General features: G+C 40.9%; 1 protein-coding gene across 2 annotated transcripts in view; it reads right to left on the reverse strand.

Annotated features, from left to right (window-relative positions):
- itih5 (inter-alpha-trypsin inhibitor heavy chain 5) overlaps positions 1-16,839 on the reverse strand; it is a 19,171-nt gene extending 2,332 nt beyond the window's left edge. The window contains exons 1-13 of one of the 2 annotated variants that reach the window (XM_025899331.1): positions 16,712-16,839; positions 14,654-14,698; positions 13,891-14,054; positions 12,787-12,888; positions 10,456-10,736; positions 10,021-10,190; positions 9,648-9,764; positions 5,670-5,841; positions 5,132-5,441; positions 2,453-3,135; positions 2,155-2,208; positions 634-750; positions 175-552 (exon numbers count right to left, since the gene is read on the reverse strand). In XM_025899331.1, the coding sequence (XP_025755116.1) occupies positions 175-552; positions 634-750; positions 2,155-2,208; positions 2,453-3,135; positions 5,132-5,441; positions 5,670-5,841; positions 9,648-9,764; positions 10,021-10,190; positions 10,456-10,736; positions 12,787-12,888; positions 13,891-13,892 (2,386 nt within the window). In that variant the 5' untranslated portion in view covers positions 13,893-14,054; positions 14,654-14,698; positions 16,712-16,839. Of the gene's footprint in view, positions 1-174; positions 553-633; positions 751-2,154; positions 2,209-2,452; positions 3,136-5,131; positions 5,442-5,669; positions 5,842-9,647; positions 9,765-10,020; positions 10,191-10,455; positions 10,737-12,786; positions 12,889-13,890; positions 14,055-14,653; positions 14,699-14,774; positions 15,441-16,711 lie in introns of those variants that run through there. The other variant, XM_005475861.4, reaches the window with a different exon arrangement.
- Between the last annotated feature and the right edge of the window lie 61 nt (positions 16,840-16,900).

Raw genomic sequence — 16,900 nt, forward strand, 5'->3', positions numbered from 1 at the left:
TGTTTTTGTGAATAATAAATAGTGACTTCATATATAGTTACTTAAGTGAATATCTGAATATTTGGTTAAGTCAGTGCTCCAGCCTCCAGAGGTTGAGAACAGTGCTTTAGTATTTATTGATTAGAGTTCTCAGATCAACAGGATTTTACAGATGAATACTCCTTCAACACCCACCTAGCAGACCGTGGCAGTTGTGCGACAGCCCCTTGTTGTTTCCAATGTAGAACCCCAGATGGTCTCTCTGGTAGGGCGCCGGGTTCTTGTACCGATGCAGCAGGATTACGAAGCTGATGTTCCCACCGACCGTCACGGTCACATTCGAATTTCCCACAATGGCCACAGACAGTGCTCCACTGTCCACAGAGACAGTAGAGTGGCAGGGCAGAACAATGCGGTCCCGTGCATCCAGAATAACCTTCTTAGGGGTCACCTCGATGTAGGCGCGTTGGGGTTTATCCACCACAATGGTGATAGTGCTGAAGTAAGTACGCTGCTGCTTGTGACTGCCCGGCGGTGCCGGGGCGCCGATGAGCTTACCGTTGACCGTCACACCTGAGAAAACAGAACATGTATGTTTTATTAAAGGCATAAATGATTTTTGGTGCCTTTCTAGGGTTTAGTCACGAGTCTCACCAGAGTATTTGTGGTCGGAGACCAGACCAAGGATGTGTCCAGGCTCGCCATTGATGTTAAAGCACACAGTCAGTTTACTCAGGGGGAACTCAACCACAAAATGGGGGTCGCCATCCGCTGTGAAAGGGTATAAGGGGAAAAAAAACACAATTAGATGCAATTCACTTATGTAAGAATTATTGGTTTATAAATCTGTAGATATACTGGTATACTGATAAAATGTACAGAAAAGTTTAAAAGTTTGTTGTCTGTGAGGGAATGGTCCAAAAGAAGAAAAGGTATCCAGTGACCAGCAGATCTGCGTGAAAAGGTCAGAGGGGAATGGTCTTGACGTCAACGTCACTAAGATTTGAACTTGTCCGAGATTTTTAGTAGATGCACCTATGGTATGAATTTCAAAATTCTGTGTTGTCGTATTCTTGAATTATCACATTCACAAACTTGGGTGCTGACACCAACCGCCCCTCCAGGGGGATGACGACCGTAACCAATCAGCCTTTCATGGGTTTTTAATCGAAGAGGTGCTTTAAGAAAAAAAAAAGAATAGTGCAACAATGGGTAGCTATTGGCTTTGGCTCAAATGAGAAAATAAGTCATGTTGTGTTAATATTACAGCTGCAGCAAGTTTTGACTGTCAGTACTCAAACGTAAATCCTGTATTATTACCTAACCCATCTCAGCTGCACACTTGTAAAGGCTTTTTGACAGCTTGTTGCAGAGTTGTGATGATATTGTGTTGACAACATCTGTCGACATGCAGACAGATGTACTGTAAACACCTGCCAAAGTACTCAAAACTGTCTTCAGGGTGCTTCCTGCAGTGTCTCAAGGACCAAATTTTGTAATGAGGCGTAAGTAAAACAAGCTAAATAATTGCTGCGGTAAAATGAAAATAAATAATAAAGCTGTAAAGTACGGTATTTATGAGCTTTAAATGACACTGTGATAAGAAAACCTGCTAAAATAAACAGCAAATGATAAAAGCTGATAGATGATTTTCTTATATGTGTTTATATCTGTGTGTCTCTCTGTGTATTACTCCTTGGTTACAGTTTATTTGTTCAACCCGAGTCACCAACAGGTTCCTGAGAACCAACCAGGATGAAGAGGGGAGCAATGAGATGACAGAGCAACACTAATGACAGGGCTATTAGCCCTCACTAACTGCTTCTGATGAACCTCCCTCTCTTTACTGTAACACATGCACAAACATCCTCTTTCAGACTCCATTAGCACACAGCACTTAAGGTTTAAAATGCTACGTAGTGCCTGTGTTGGCATTTCAATTAGACCCTGTACGTTCTTTCCTCTCTTCAGGTCAGGTTCAGAGGAATCTGTGAACCTCTCGCTGTCTGTGTAATCACTGCCGACATCCAAATTACAGGCTGCCCACACAGAGTGTAGAGCGAGTCTACTGTACATTCGCCTTCTGTCTTTTAAGTTGGTGCCATGTCATCACTGCATATATGCTTCCAGTGCCCCCAAACAAGAAAGGGAAAAGTACAGAAACTCTGGAGTTACCCGATGTCTTGGAGAAGGTGATCGATTTCTTTGTTGGTCTTCTCACAACTTTACCTAGAAGGAAGAGAACATTGAGTCTCAGTAACGAACCTGAGAAACCGCTTGATGCATGAGCAGAACATTGCCCTGTGATGATGTGATCAACATTATTCACTTCATCTAATAGTAGTTTTGATGTTGAGGATGATGTGTGTAGTTTCTGTTTGTTACAGTTTTTAACTGAGAAGATACTCATGAATTCATTAGGCAGACTTTACAGACACCCTGCACCCCCCTAACCTGGGAGCCACTACCTTACCGATTGTGTTGCTCTGCGATAAAGCCTGGCTGTTGAGGTTCCTGCCAGGTGTCTGTTGCTCTCTGTCATCTGTGTCACCTGGCAGCTCATTGGCAGGTGAGGTAGCCTCACCGGCTCCTGGCGTAATGGTGGGCGCCGGGGCCATGGTGCCATCAGTCAGGACTTCAGGCTTCTCCACCACCATGTTAGTGAGAGGAGTGAGGAAGTGATAGGTCATGGACAGGTTGGTGGCCTGCTGAGTGTGGCCTTCCCTGTCTTTGCTGGTTTGGCTGCGCAGCCGTGACCGCAGCCCCTCTTTGATGCTTAGGAAACCCCACACACGTTCCACGAAGTCTTCTGCTACCGAACCCAAAGCGACTCCTAATTTCTGTGTCACGTCAGTTCCCAGGCCTCTGACGCCCGTCGCCATTGCAGCAGTGGCTAACTTCACATTCTTCTCTGTATCTATCTGCCGGTGTCGCAGTGGCACGTCGGTCTCGAGTATGATGCTCTTATCGTTGTTACTGGCAGTGACCTGCACGTGGAGAGATTCTGCGCTTTCGTTTGTGAGCTTGCCAGCAACGACGATCTCAGAGCCGTTGAAGTAGTTGGTGAAAAGATTCTGAGTGACGTACTGGACGGAGTTCTCCGTGTAGTTGATTCTTATGTCAGACAGCAGAGGAGTTCCAATTTCATTATAGAACCTAGAAAGGAACACCAATATATGAAGAGTTTCAGTTGAATGAAAGAAAAGCTGAAAGGACATCAGTCAAATTAGATCAGTCAGGCATTAGTGGGGCGATCGTGGCTCAAGAGTTGGCAGTTCGTCTTGTAATCGGAAGGTTGCCGGTTTGAGCCCCGGCTCCGACAGTCTCGGTCGTTGTGTCCTTGGGTAAGACTACTGTTGCCTACTGGTGGTGGTCAGAGGGCCCGGTGGCGCCAGTGTCCGGCAGCCTCGCCTCTGTCAGTGCTCCTCAGGGCAGCTGTGGCTACAATGTAGCTTACCATCACCAGTGTGTGAATGGGTGGATGACTGAACGTGGTGTAAAGCGCTTTGGGGTCCATAGGGACTAAGTAAAGCGCTATACAAATACAGGACATTTAGTTGGACAACCATCTAAATGTGCAGCATTTTTTTGGCAACTTTTAACATTATATAAAAGTTATAAATTATAAAAGTTTTAATATTATAGATTATTAATTGGTGAAGATCTGATAAGCAGTAAAACTGGGCTTTGCTTGCCCAGCAGAGTCCAGTAGTAATACTAACACATTAACACAGTTTAAACATTAAAAATTCTATCAAGCATGTTTTTCACTATATAATTTTACACATTATGCATAGAGTTTCCAAACCTGCATTTGCTTGTTCAGTGTCACCACGAGAGAGGTGATCAGTGTCAGATAAATAAGGGTCTTATAGTATACTTCCTCATCTTGTTTATTCAAATAAGCCACCTTCCGGCCATAAACTCCCTTGTCTAACCCCTTAAGCTGCTGCCACCCCACTTCAGAGTTCCTGTGGCCTGTCATTGTCATCACGTCACACCAAACCTCCTCACCTCCTGATGAATATGTTTGTTCAAGCAGATCAGGGGCTATTATCTTTGGAGTCTGTCTGTTAACCCCTCGTACATACTCAGACGCAGGTTTCACAACACGCACACATTCCTGCTCAACTGAACAAACACCTCGTGTGTCTGAGTGCGGAAGAGAGAGGGAGAAGAGGACTGTGCGTCAAGAAAAGGAGAAAAAGAGCTCAGAGAGAGAGAGAGTTGATTAAAGACGTCTTTTGTCAGCACCGTGACATTTGCCGTCGTGGTTCCCTAACAGGTTGATGAGAGATGCACGGGCATATCAGAGTGGGAGAAGGGAGGAATTAAGGACAGCTAATTGCTTAATAAGAATGAGATTATAAATATATGAAGGCGAAGGGCACTGGGTACTAATCATCTATTGAAAGTAAGAATTACTTCATCATACATCTCATTGTCTGTCTTGAATTTTTTTGTGTTGTTTTGTGATAAAATGCCCATGTCATTCAGGTCAGGGTAGTCTAAGGAGCTTGGATAGAAAGAGACTAATTCTCAACAGTTAATCTTATAGATGGATTACAGTCATAAAAAGGCTTCAGACCTGCTTTTTAAATCAGTTTAAGGTCAGTTAAATTCCAGCAAAGACTGGTTAAAAATTAGTTTTCCTTTGTTTCCTTGGTTTGAAAACGAGTCAGTGTTAGTTGAGCTTTAGACCAGTTTTAGATCAGTGTAAGGCTGACAGCCGTCAGACTGTCAAGTAAAAACCAGACTAAAGCCAAGTACCAGACCTTCAGAGTTTAGACCTGCTTCCCAATTTTAATGTCGAACCTTTTGGACCAATTTCAGACTAAAAGAAGACCAGGCTAATTGTGGTATAGTTTCAATTTAACAACAAGACAGACTTCAGACTAGCCTCACACTTAATTTAGATCTCATCCAGACTACATTTTCAAACCAGTTTCCAACCAGTTACTTCCCCCCTAACGCTAAGCCATGTCAGAGTCCTTTTGCAGCGGTTTTAGATCCCAGTGTCAAATAATCTTAAGCGAATTTTAGACACATTAAAATAAACTTCCTTAAATTCGCTCATCTTCATTAGCAAAATGGGGCTCATTGCCCCGTAAATATCAAATGTAGCCTATAAGATGTCATGTCAAAGCCATACCCTTTGAGCATGGCGCTTGCGTCAGCCTCCTCGTTGATGCGTCTCATCATCCCACAGTTTTCCAGAGCCATGCGCTCCAGCAGTCGGTAGTCCACATCATTACCGATCCCAATTGTGAAGATGCAGAATTTTTCCTGCACAGCTGAGCGAGTGTTCCCCAGGATCGCCACGGACTGGATCTCTCCAACAGTGGGTCGCCCATCTGTCAGGAAAATAATGAGCGAGACGCTGTTCGGGCTGCTGTCAGGGCCCAGGAGGTAGTCTCGAAGCAGAGACGAGCCGGTCTGGATGGCGCCGTCGATGTTGGTGCCTACAGTGAAGGGACATCACTGGGTTTACATCTCAGGTTATGGAAACACAGTGACTGAGCTAAACTTTAATATGTTTACTGTCCTTATTAAACACTCACTTTTCCCACTTTAAGTCTACAACAACATCTCTATTTCAGCAAAGAAGCTCACTGCTGTTATTAAAGATGATTTACTTCAAGTCTTCAAAAAGACAAGACAAAGACGAACCATAGAGAATAACGTCTCACCTCCAGTGGGCGCCAGCATGTAGATAAACTTCTTGGCGTCTCTGATATTGAGGGGCGTCACTGGCACGAGACGATTCGGCTGCCAAACTTTGATCTTATTGGAGAAGCTGACAAAGTTAAAGTTATCGCCGGGCCGCAGGTCCCTCAGGATGGTGAAGAGGGCATCTTTAGTCTGGGAGACAGCCACAGATGAAGGGAAATAAAAAATCATAGGACAGTAAACATCTTCGATGTTTGAGCGGCTCTGTTTTGTCAAAGATTCACGAATTCACGACTAAAGACCCTCAGAATAAATGATTTAGTGCAGTGCTCGGACTATTCAAATGAAAATGGAAACGTTTTGCTTTCCCTGTCTTTAGGTATTAATGTTTGTAATTTTGGCAGATTTTCCTTGATATCTTTGCCCTTCCTGGCTTTTCCATTTCATATTTAGTGGCAATCAAAATATTATCAGTTTCTTCCAGCATTCACTTTTTATGGATTTAAAATTAGATCAAACTTCAGTTTTTAATTTATATTTTCTGACCATGAACCAGCATAATATTGAGTTACATATTCAAACCCACATCTTTTCTGTGTTTTTCTACTGAATATTTTACATATTTTTTATCCTTATTACAGTGACGAATTTCAGATTGTATTCCTGCAGGTGAAACTCGTGGTGAAACAGTCATGTTCACAGTAATTCTGTGCTATTTTCAAGCTTGTGTCAGTATTTGCTTTAGGTTATCTTAGGTTAAGTTGAACCTGCATTCCTGCTCATTGTATTGTGAAGTGGGGTGCAAGGGTTGGAAGCAAACACTCAAAACATCTATCGGCACCAAACCCATCCCAGCAATCACTGTGAAGCGTTTCTTTTCATCGTCCCTTGAAAGAAAACAAGGTTTGTTTGTTACCTGCTTTCTTTATTTGCTTTAATTCGCAAAAAAATCTGTCATTGTTTCCACTGTGGTACGTTTCTTTACGGATAAAAAGACTACACACGTTTTCATACAAGAACTTTGGACATTTCTGGATTTACACACAGAACATTTTCCAGCGGTGACATGTAGCTGATGTGTAAAGTGCTGTTTGCTGGGTCTTAAACTAGAATGTTTGGAGCTCTTTCTTCTAAGTAATTAGCATTTTATCCTGCAGTGGTAACGTTTCTGTCTTATCTACTCAAAACTTGACCGACAGAGCATAAAAGTTGATGAATACATAAACTTTAGCTACTTGCTGTTGATGTGGAACCCTTGAATTGAAATGTACCATAAAACTTGATACCATATTCTTTCAAATCTTTACAGAACATGTTACTTCTTCATATTTAAGTACAGGGGAAATAAGAAATAAGAGTTATTTGGAGACAAAACTTCCTGCTTTTCTGTGTTGAATCCTCATCTTCAGATCTGCAAAAATGAGCGTGGGTGAGATATATGATTTGTTGCTGAGGAGCTTCTTAGATGTCTATATGGGGTGTATACTGCAGGGGTCAGAACCACAGATTGACCTTTGCTGAAAAACCTCTATTGTGCAGCCACATCAAAACACACTCGTTGTTCTGTTCCTGCAGCCCACTTGGGGCTGCTGTTGGTGGGGAGAGGGATCAGAGGGTCGAGGGTACTGTTGTCCAGAAAGTTCCATTACCCCATAGACTCTGACCTTCCTCCCTCACAGTTTCCACTTTTCTTTCTCAGTGAAAATCTGTTTTTCACTTTCTCTCCTCTTTTCTGTTTCATGGCAGCTGCAAAGATCAGCTCTGGCTGAGGGGATTATCGTGCTACAGCAGATGGAGGAAAAGGTCTGATATTGATATTCCAGTGTGGGAGTGAGGAGGTGGGGGTGTCACATTTCCTATCCAGTGCAGCTTTTAAAATTCAACTTTAAAACAGGGAAATTGCTTCATAAAGGAAGAGAGGTGGTCAGAACATTTAGATTTCCTCAAATTCCTTTAGGAGAAGGGTTCATGTCCGGTACCTCTGCTCCAGGGTGGAACTTTTGGGTAACACTCTAATGTGAAAATACACCAAGCCTTTGAGTCTAGTGTAAATGTAATCTGTCCAAATCCAAACTCAGAATGTGTAGCAGGAAAAGCCTGCTAACAGGAAAATTCAAGGGTGAACCCTTCAGTTAACAAACGAAGCACATTCAGGTTGGAAAACAGGCAGGTGCTGAGCTGTAAACACACTAACAGAGGAAAAGAAATTTCCCTGCTTACACAATCTGGACCTCCAGTCTTTACTTATTTATTAAACTCCAAAACACACACAAAAAAGATGCTTGCTGTGTTTTTCTTTTTTGTGTGGTCCAGTCAATCACTGCAAGGGTGATTGAGGTCTTGAAGGTGGGGCATTGTAGAAAATAGGGGTGAATTTTACATATGTACATATAGATCCTGTGGGACTTCCAGATACAGACGGACAAAAAGGTGGTGGCTAACCAACCAGACATAGTGGTGGTGGACAAGCAGAAGTAGATGGCCGTAGTGATAGCTGTAGCGGTTCCGAATGACAGCAACATCAGGAAGAAGGAACATGAGAAACTTGAGAAATACCAAGGGCTCAGAGAAGAGCTTGAGAAGATGTGGAGAGTGAAGGTAACAGTGGTCCCAGTGCTAATCGCGGCACTAGGTGCAGTGACTCCCAAGCTAGGCGAGTGGCTCCAGCAGATCCCAGGAACAACATCAGAGATCTCTGTCCAGAAGAGCGCAGTCCTAGGAACAGCTAAGACACTGCGCAGGACCCTCAAGCTCCCAGCCTCTGGTAGAGGACCCGAGCTTGAAGGTTCGACTGCACGCAGGGGCAAGAGGGGAATTTCTTATGCCGCCCCTCGCTCGTCATGGATAACGTCATGGTGGCTTTGCCGATCTTTAGGTAACAAAATGCGATAGCCATGTATGTACAAATGTATTGACAAATACAGAGAAATTGATGGGCAGCAGTGTGGAAAATAAGGCAAAATAAATTAGGACTTGGTACTCGACTAGATATTGATTGACATGTTTCTACCATCCCTACTAAATTCAGCACATTTAGAAACACCAACAGGAAGTGACTAATCAAAATGGAAAGAACCACTCCTATGATTTTGTCATCCCCTTCTCATTACCTAACCAATCTAAATTCAACCAAGCTAAAATGTAGTATCTGAACCAGAGAAAGTAAAAGTGAGAGAAAAGAAAATCAGCAAATTTAAAAAGAAAGACCAAAACCAGAGATTCCTGACTGAGATGTTAATCTTGTTTTAATTGGACTTTTATGTCTTTACGCCCAGTATTGCCACAGCCGATGAATCAAGGGGCCAATGAAACATTTTGCATATTGATGAATAACCTTCACAAAGTGCTCAGTCACCAGTGTGTTTGCATGTTTTGTCAGATTTTTTTTTTTTTTTTTTTTTACCAGTATTTAGTTTTTCAGACACATTTAATTGAATCAGTCTGTTAGATTTAACTACTTGGTCTTACTGTAACTCAACTTAACCCCCGGGCGGCTATGGCTCAGGTGGTAGAACGGGTTGGCTGTTGAAGTATCCAAAGTATGAATGAGTGTTAGATAAAAGTGCTTCAGTAAAGATAAAAGCACCTTATAAATGTGTTTGTGTGACTGGATGAATGAGAGCAGAAAGAAATTTGCTCAGATTAGGCAGAAAGGCGCCATACAAGTACCACTCCATTTACCATCCATTTCCCAACTCAAGATCTCAGTTTCATCGTGATCTTTGTTAGTGTCGCATCGTTTGCTCAGAAACCCATCCACTGGTACAAAATGACGAAACCCAGTCAAAAGACTTTTGACAGACTTAAAGTAAATTGAATTACAGTTTTGTTCCCGCACAGTTTATTTTCCTTCTGTTGTTGATTATCCTAACATTAATCACTGAACACGCTGCAGATTCATTTTAATGGTAGTTTTACAGCTGCCATAAATTAAGGAAAAAATGCATTAGTATTCTGCTGTTTGATGCAATAGTTTTCTTTTGGGTGTATTGCAATACCTGTCTTATCTTAGTCCCCAACATGGAGGCGCTGGTGTCGATCACAAACACCACGTTCTTAGGCACAGCAGGAAGGTCTTTGGGGGCAAAGTAGTGGACGAAATGGCCGTTCAAAACCTGAGAAACAAAGACAGACGTGCAGCAGCCAGTGAGATCGGTTGCAGTTGTAGTTCAGGAGTTTGGCAGTGACATGAGGCTGGTGGCAGGAGGCCAGAGAAAAGAATGACTAACAGGTGGGTGGATAAATGTTGCTGGATGGGAAATCTGCAAGCATGCATATAGTATATAACAGTTATTATCGCTGAGTTGTTTTTTTCATGAAAACTTTTGGCCCTGTCTGTGTTTATTAGGCACATTTGAGATGTTCTTTTACCTGAATGTCTCCGATCCCCATGTCTCTTTGAACATCATAGCGGATCACGAAGTCTCCCAGGATGCCACTGGTGGTGATCTTTGCCTGTTGGATGATGTTGGGGCTGAAGGTGATCTTGCAGACGTTCTTTTCGTTTTTGATCACAGTGGTGATGGGAAGCTCAGGCTTGGCTGGAGCACAAAGACAGGAAGTGCGTTAACAGGGACCAAGAGCCTGAGATTTTATAACAGTGAATTTAAACTGGTGACCTCTCCACATTTTATGGACTACAAAAGCACATGATTTTTTCTGATATTTATCGAGAGCTCTTTATGCCATTAAGCTTTATTAGTTTGATTTTTGTTTTCTGTTGTCTATACTCTGTTGGAACTTAACTAACAGAGTCTTAACTTTTAACTTCCCAAAGATTTTGCACAGTACTCAATATCTATGAACCTGGTATGTTTGGTGCCTTAGGAGCAGTTGCAGTGTTGGCGGCAGCGTTGCTCTTGCCGTTCTGGAGTGGCAGCACCTCCAGGTCCGTGATCAGGGAATGGTCAACGATGGTGACGTCTAGGCTGAGGCGGCTGACCAGCTGCATGGGCCGGAGGCTGGTCATGTGTTCGTAGCGTCCCAGCCGGCGCTGCAGAAGTTCCTCGTATGTCAGAAGGAAGACGGCCCGGTTTCGACCAGGTATTTTAGCCGCCATTCTGAACACCTCCACTTCTGGCTCTGGACTGGAGAGGAGAGGAGGCAGTCAAAGAAAGTGAGAGGATGAGGTGGTATAAACTGCAAAATTACAGTAACTTACCTGTTAAATTAAAGCAAAGTAATGACAGCTAGACTTGCAGCAATAAACAGTTATTTTACAGTCTGCTTACTGTAATCTACAACAGCAGCTCAATGTAAAAAATAATAATAATAATAAAGTACTGTGATGCATAGAATCTAAGTTTCACAGTATAATATGGATAGTGTTTCAATTGTAATCTCTATCAACAGTCAATGGTCCTGAACTATGACAATATATCAGCTTTGATGCATTTCCCCTACTTCCACCATTACATAGTAATAATAAATACTACTCCCGGTCATGGTGGCTCATTGCTAGCAAAGTCCTGAAGAGCTCAGTTAGTGATCTGAAGATGCTATGCAGAGTTTGCAGGTCTGCAGCTGTGTAGCAGTGCGAGGGTGCAGTGTCAAAATCATATGAAACAACTAATAACGTGGGATGGTCTTGTTTATGTTTGTGCTGTTGTTGGTCCCTTAGCTTAGCCCCTGATGCAAGGCAGATATTACTCATGCCAAACAACAAGATTCTTTGTAAAGTGTTAAAACCAATGAAAACTCTCGACTGTAGATTCTCTTGTGTGGGCTTTTTGATCTTTGACATTTGTTTTAACATGTCTTCCTGCTTGTGCTGAACACTGTTGTTCCACTTCCTTCTTAGTCACCATCAAATAAAGACATCGCTGTTGGGCTATGCACTGTCAGCTTTTTGGAGAATGACATTCGAGTGCATCCCTGTATCCTCTACGTCAGTTAACTCTGCACAATCCCTCTCTGTGTAGCCGGAAACAAATGTGGGGACCATAAATCCAACCAACCAATTTCCACAATGGGAAATTCATCAGAGATACACAACCATTAACCTAAAAACCCAGAATAACAACAACTTAAACCTTTACATTCACAGAACAATGTATCATGCTATAATACCAAAGTTTCTTGTAATCATGAAAAACAGTACATTACTGTAAATTCACAGCTGTTTGTTACATGTTATTGGAAGAACGTCAAGAGTAAACATGGCATATGGAAAAAAAAGAGATAAAGCTGTTTTGTGCTTTGGGGGAAATTAAAAACCAAACTTGTTTATGGTTTTCTGTTTGGAGCTTTGCACAAGCTAAATGATTTATGATATTTGGACTTTGCAATCTCTGAAATGAATTTGCTAAATGGAGCTAATTTAAAGTTTATGAGATTTTGAAATCTTGCAGATTTTCAAATTTTTTGAGTTCTTGCTTGTAGAGAAGGAAGACTTTGTGCCCCGTTAAGCTCTTTACAATCAGCGTTCCCAAAAAGAATTGAACAGTATTAACGGTCACAGCATACTTGGTATTTAGAAATTGTCTAATTGTCTAAATTTTATTGAAATTGCCTGCAGTTATATTTGCTTTGAGCTTATTTTTTTTAAATGTTATGTTGCACATTAACTGCCATGCATTTCAAATGAATGGGAAGATTAAGTTTTCTTGACCATGCCCCTAAGTATTGAAATAATAACTGAGCAGCTTTAGATAGATGAGAGAAGGAGCATTACAGCATTTAGGGAAGGTGGAGGATTTTTTTTAAAGAGGTGGAGCAGTAAAGCAAACAGTCCAAGTGGTGATATCATTAAATTGGACTCACTGCTTCCAAATAATCTCACATTTTTCCTTCAGTCCCGTCCTTCTTTGTCTGCGTAATCTATTTACAGTAGAGTCTGTGACTCACGGAATGACATTTAATGAAATGTCACTTTTTTGCATGACAGTTGTAAAAGGTGTGATGTCACTTTTCCCATGTGTCACTTTTCCCATGAGTCACTTTTTCGGTCACAATTTATGCCTGAGGAGAGGCGATCATTACAGCCTTTATGCCCGCACACACTAACACATGTTCGCCTTTTGTGCTTGTAGTCGTAGAAGGATTTTTCGATGGGATGCTATCAATCTGTAATTCGGAGGAAGCAGCCACACAGTTAAGTTCAAACTGGCACACACACACTTGTTTATTCTCTCTTACCTTGCATCACCTGGCTCCTTCGTCCCGGATTTTCCTCTCTCCTGTTTGACCCTCTTCTCCTTCGGCTTGACCTCGCTCTGGTAGACACGCCCCCCAATGATCCTGGTGTGTTGGGGTCAAAGGTTGAGAATTAGTGGTTCTCATGTTCACGAGCACCTATTGTTACAGTTTAACTAGGATTTTCTTGCACAAAGGACAGAATTTGTTTGCAGAAATCATGTTTTCAGCTGTTTACGGAGTCCAGTGCTGAACATAAGTGAGCTAATCTGTGTGTGCGTATGCATTTATGTGTGTGTGTGTATTAAAACTCACCCTTTCCTGTCAACACAAGTACAGAAACTGAAAGATCATAAAACCTTCCAGCCCTTAAATCCTTTTGTAAACATAAAATATCTTCCAAAACATAAAAAAAACTGCTTCAGTCAAATAAATAAATGAATGCATATAAAAATCTCATTTTAACTGGATTCTGTTACTTGCTAACAGTTATACATGTGATCATTACTGATATCTATTGGAAGCTGATTCACCATATCAATTAAGTAATTCAAATAGTGACGTGATTGCGGATAACACTGAAAGTTTGGTCCAAATGCCTTCCACTTCTGCCACATTTGGTCTTGACTGATAACTTGACTCAGGTTGATTCTGGCTGCTTTATTTCAGCCACAGGTGGACCTCATATAGGCCAAATGCCTAGTGTGTCAAGACATTTTAACCACATCTCACAGCCCATGAAACTTCTGCCAACTGAGCCTTAAGTGCCAAATTTAGACCATCATAAGTCCAACTATGTTTTCTATCTATAGAACCATGTGATCAATGTCATTCTAAAAGAACAATGTGAAGGTCAGCAAGATGATTAAAAGGATAAAAGAAAAAATGTCTTTTTAAAATCGTCAAAAAATCGAAGAACGCAGAATCACTCACAGCTGGGAAAGAGTTATGTGGCTTCAAGAGAAAGTATAGAGTTAAAGATGCGAGATTTAAAAATCTAAATCACCAGCTTTATTCCTCTTATCCGTCTATTAAGTCATTAATTAATAATTTTGTCCACCATCAGGGAGTTTTTGTTCCTATTAAGATGACCTGTGTGGCTCTTACATGGTGAAGTTGGAGATGTAGGCATTAGCGGGGATTTGAAACTGAAAGACGCCCTCACTAGCGGCGGGGTGGCGGTTAAGCAAGGAGCAGTACACCGCGGTGAAAGCGTAGCGGGAGATGATCGTGGTCTTGATGGAGAGTTCCTGGATGTGAGGTTTGGTCTCCTACAAAGTAAAAGTTTAAAAAAAAAGAAAAGAAGTAATAACGACAATACTAAAACATGCACCAGTGGCGCTTTGGCTAAATTTGGCAAGATTTTACGCAGAGCTGCTGTGCGCACCAATAATTATTCATCACTTCAGTTTTCATCCCAACGAAAGCTAAAACTCCAAATTTACACTGACTCAATACTAAGAGGAATTCGTGCTCGTGAGCTAAGATCCAGGCCATGACAGATACTTTGGCACGTCTGCGCGCTTGGCAGTCCTCCTATGCGTTCCGCCCAACGTGCAGAGGTTGAGAGTGACAAAATCAACTTCTAAATAACTAAAAGTAGGTCATGCATTCTATGAGGTATTAGTATTAGTATATATTTGTTACAAAGTCCTCAGCTCTTAGATAAAGTGACAAATGAACAGATTTAAGACAGAAAGATAAGATAAAGTCTTTCTTCTCATCTTTGATTTTAAATAAAGAATTTAAATTATAATTTAAATCCACACGAGGCTGCTCTTCATCCCACCCACCCCCTCCAATCCTCCAAATAAAGAGATAAAAAATGCATAAACACGCAATATCTCAGGAACTGAAACAGCTGTTTTACCTTGGTTATTATAGTTTTCACCTGGCGAGGGACCCTGCGCGGCGCCTGGAGACAAAAACATAATCAGAAGACGAAATATTGACAACAGAAAGCTCAAACACTTCTCCTTTAACAATCTTACAATGTCTAAACCAAAGTCCGCCAAGTCAACATCATCTTCAAATTTAGAGTCCTCCAGTTGTCCCAGTACAGTCCCGCTGAAGCTCAGCAGCAGCGTCAGCAGCGGCAGCAGCATCTTGCAGTTCTTCTCCTTCAAAACTCGTTAAAAAGATGAATGAGGCATCATCTCCCACTGCGGAGCGTGTCCGAGTCCGAGTCCCAGTCCAGACCCGAGTGACCGGACAGAGGAGCGACACGGTGTGAAGAAAACACGCCCACCCACCGGAGGAGAGAGACGCAGTGTTTTCGGGAGGGAGCGCTTCACCTTCTAAATCTAAATCACTGCTGCAAATTCAGTCCAATGATGTCATGATTTTATTATAATGATATGAAGTAATTTCCGTGAAGGCAGCTGGCATTTTTAAAATGTATTCCCATGTTCACCCTTAGTTTTCACACATTTTGCTAAAATCCAGAATATAACTGTGTATCTAATATGGAGCGCTCCGTGCATCGGGCATGTTCATTGAGATTGGATGTGTACAAAAGTGTGAGTTAGAAGTCTTCAGCAGTTTTTTTGTTGTATTGTATTTTAACATTCGCGTTTAACCTTGTAATATACCCAAAATAAAAATAAAAAAGTCAACTAAAACTATACATTTTTAAAACTAACCGGAAGTGACCAAAACCACTGTGAAAATGAACTGAAAAGAAAACAAGTTTAGAGAATGTGTTCAAAGGTTCTGTGTGTGCGCTCATATTTGAATGTTTTAAAGATACCTTTTCTAATTAGCTAATAAGATGTAAAATATAATCTTCACCACTAGGTGGCAGAATTTTACTAACAGTTGTTTGGCAGTGTTTTCAGATGTGTTGTTTATTAACTTTTCATCCAGTCACAGTACAGAAGAACGTTCTTACAGCGACTACAGCTTTAAATAGTAATTACTGTGTACACAAAAGTACAGCCCATCCTTTGTTTAACTACAGTCACCTCTTTAACTCAACACTTTATAACTCTTTTTATTCTGTTGATGGGTTTACTTTATTTTTTTTAAGGTTTGAAACTATTTTAAACACAGGAATTTTAGGTGAATAGAACATTTAAGGTAGAAAACACAAAACAACACATCTGTCTTGACATGTTGAATAATTATCTGTGAAGCGTAACGGATGCATTTTACATGCTTTATCACTTACCATGACATTCCTTCACATTCCTTGTAATTTTAAATATTTTATCACGATTACAGCAGTAATCTTTGGCTGTTTTTTTTTTTTTTAATTACAGTGCTTACACATTTATTAGACAAGAGAACACAAATATTTTAGAAATTTGTCAAAAATTTGCTATAAATTAAAATTGTTTTTTTTTTGTTTATTAGGAACATAACAAAGTGAATTCATGTATTTATACTCATATTGAGCTGGCTGGACTTAAATGACAACTTCTTCTATTCAGGAATGAAATAAATGTAAAAACTGTAATTTGGTATCTTAATAAAAAAATTTAAACAAGTAATTTACTATTTTTATTTTATTTTAAATAAATTTGAAAATTAATGGAAAACATTAATTATATGTAAGCATTTAAAACATTGTGACTAAAGCGCTTACACATACTGGTGAGTTACATTACAGAAATATTAAAATAAAGATTTTGGTTATTACCAGTGCTGCATGTGTGGCATGAACTTTACATTGGGTGGTGGTTTAATAAATTCGTTAAGTGTAGTACATTTTTACAAATTGCAGATTTTACTCTCAGTATTTCCCTAAATGCTTAGTATGAGTGTATTAAGGAGGTCAAAAGTTTATCATGAAGCTGTAAGCAGTTGGGTTTACTTTGGTGCCATCTCGTGGCCAAGCCGAGATACTATTTGCCCTATTTGATTCACGTTCTGAAAATGCTCTTTTATAGAGGCATTTTGCAAAGCTGGCTTTCCAACAGAAACATACCAGAATTGTTCCTGGTCAGTTGTGCACCCTGATGTTCAGCTCTGGATCGCCCTCTTTAACCTGTGAATGACTCAGACCTGTCCTTTTTATCCTGCTCATACTGCAGGCCGAGTTTCAAAGTTTCCTTCTGCAGTGTGGGTTACATGAAACACAACAAATATTGACTGGGGCCGATCACTTCAGTGGATT

This window comes from Oreochromis niloticus, linkage group LG17 (assembly GCF_001858045.2).
Source record: "Oreochromis niloticus isolate F11D_XX linkage group LG17, O_niloticus_UMD_NMBU, whole genome shotgun sequence".
Taxonomy (NCBI): Eukaryota; Metazoa; Chordata; class Actinopteri; order Cichliformes; family Cichlidae; genus Oreochromis; species Oreochromis niloticus.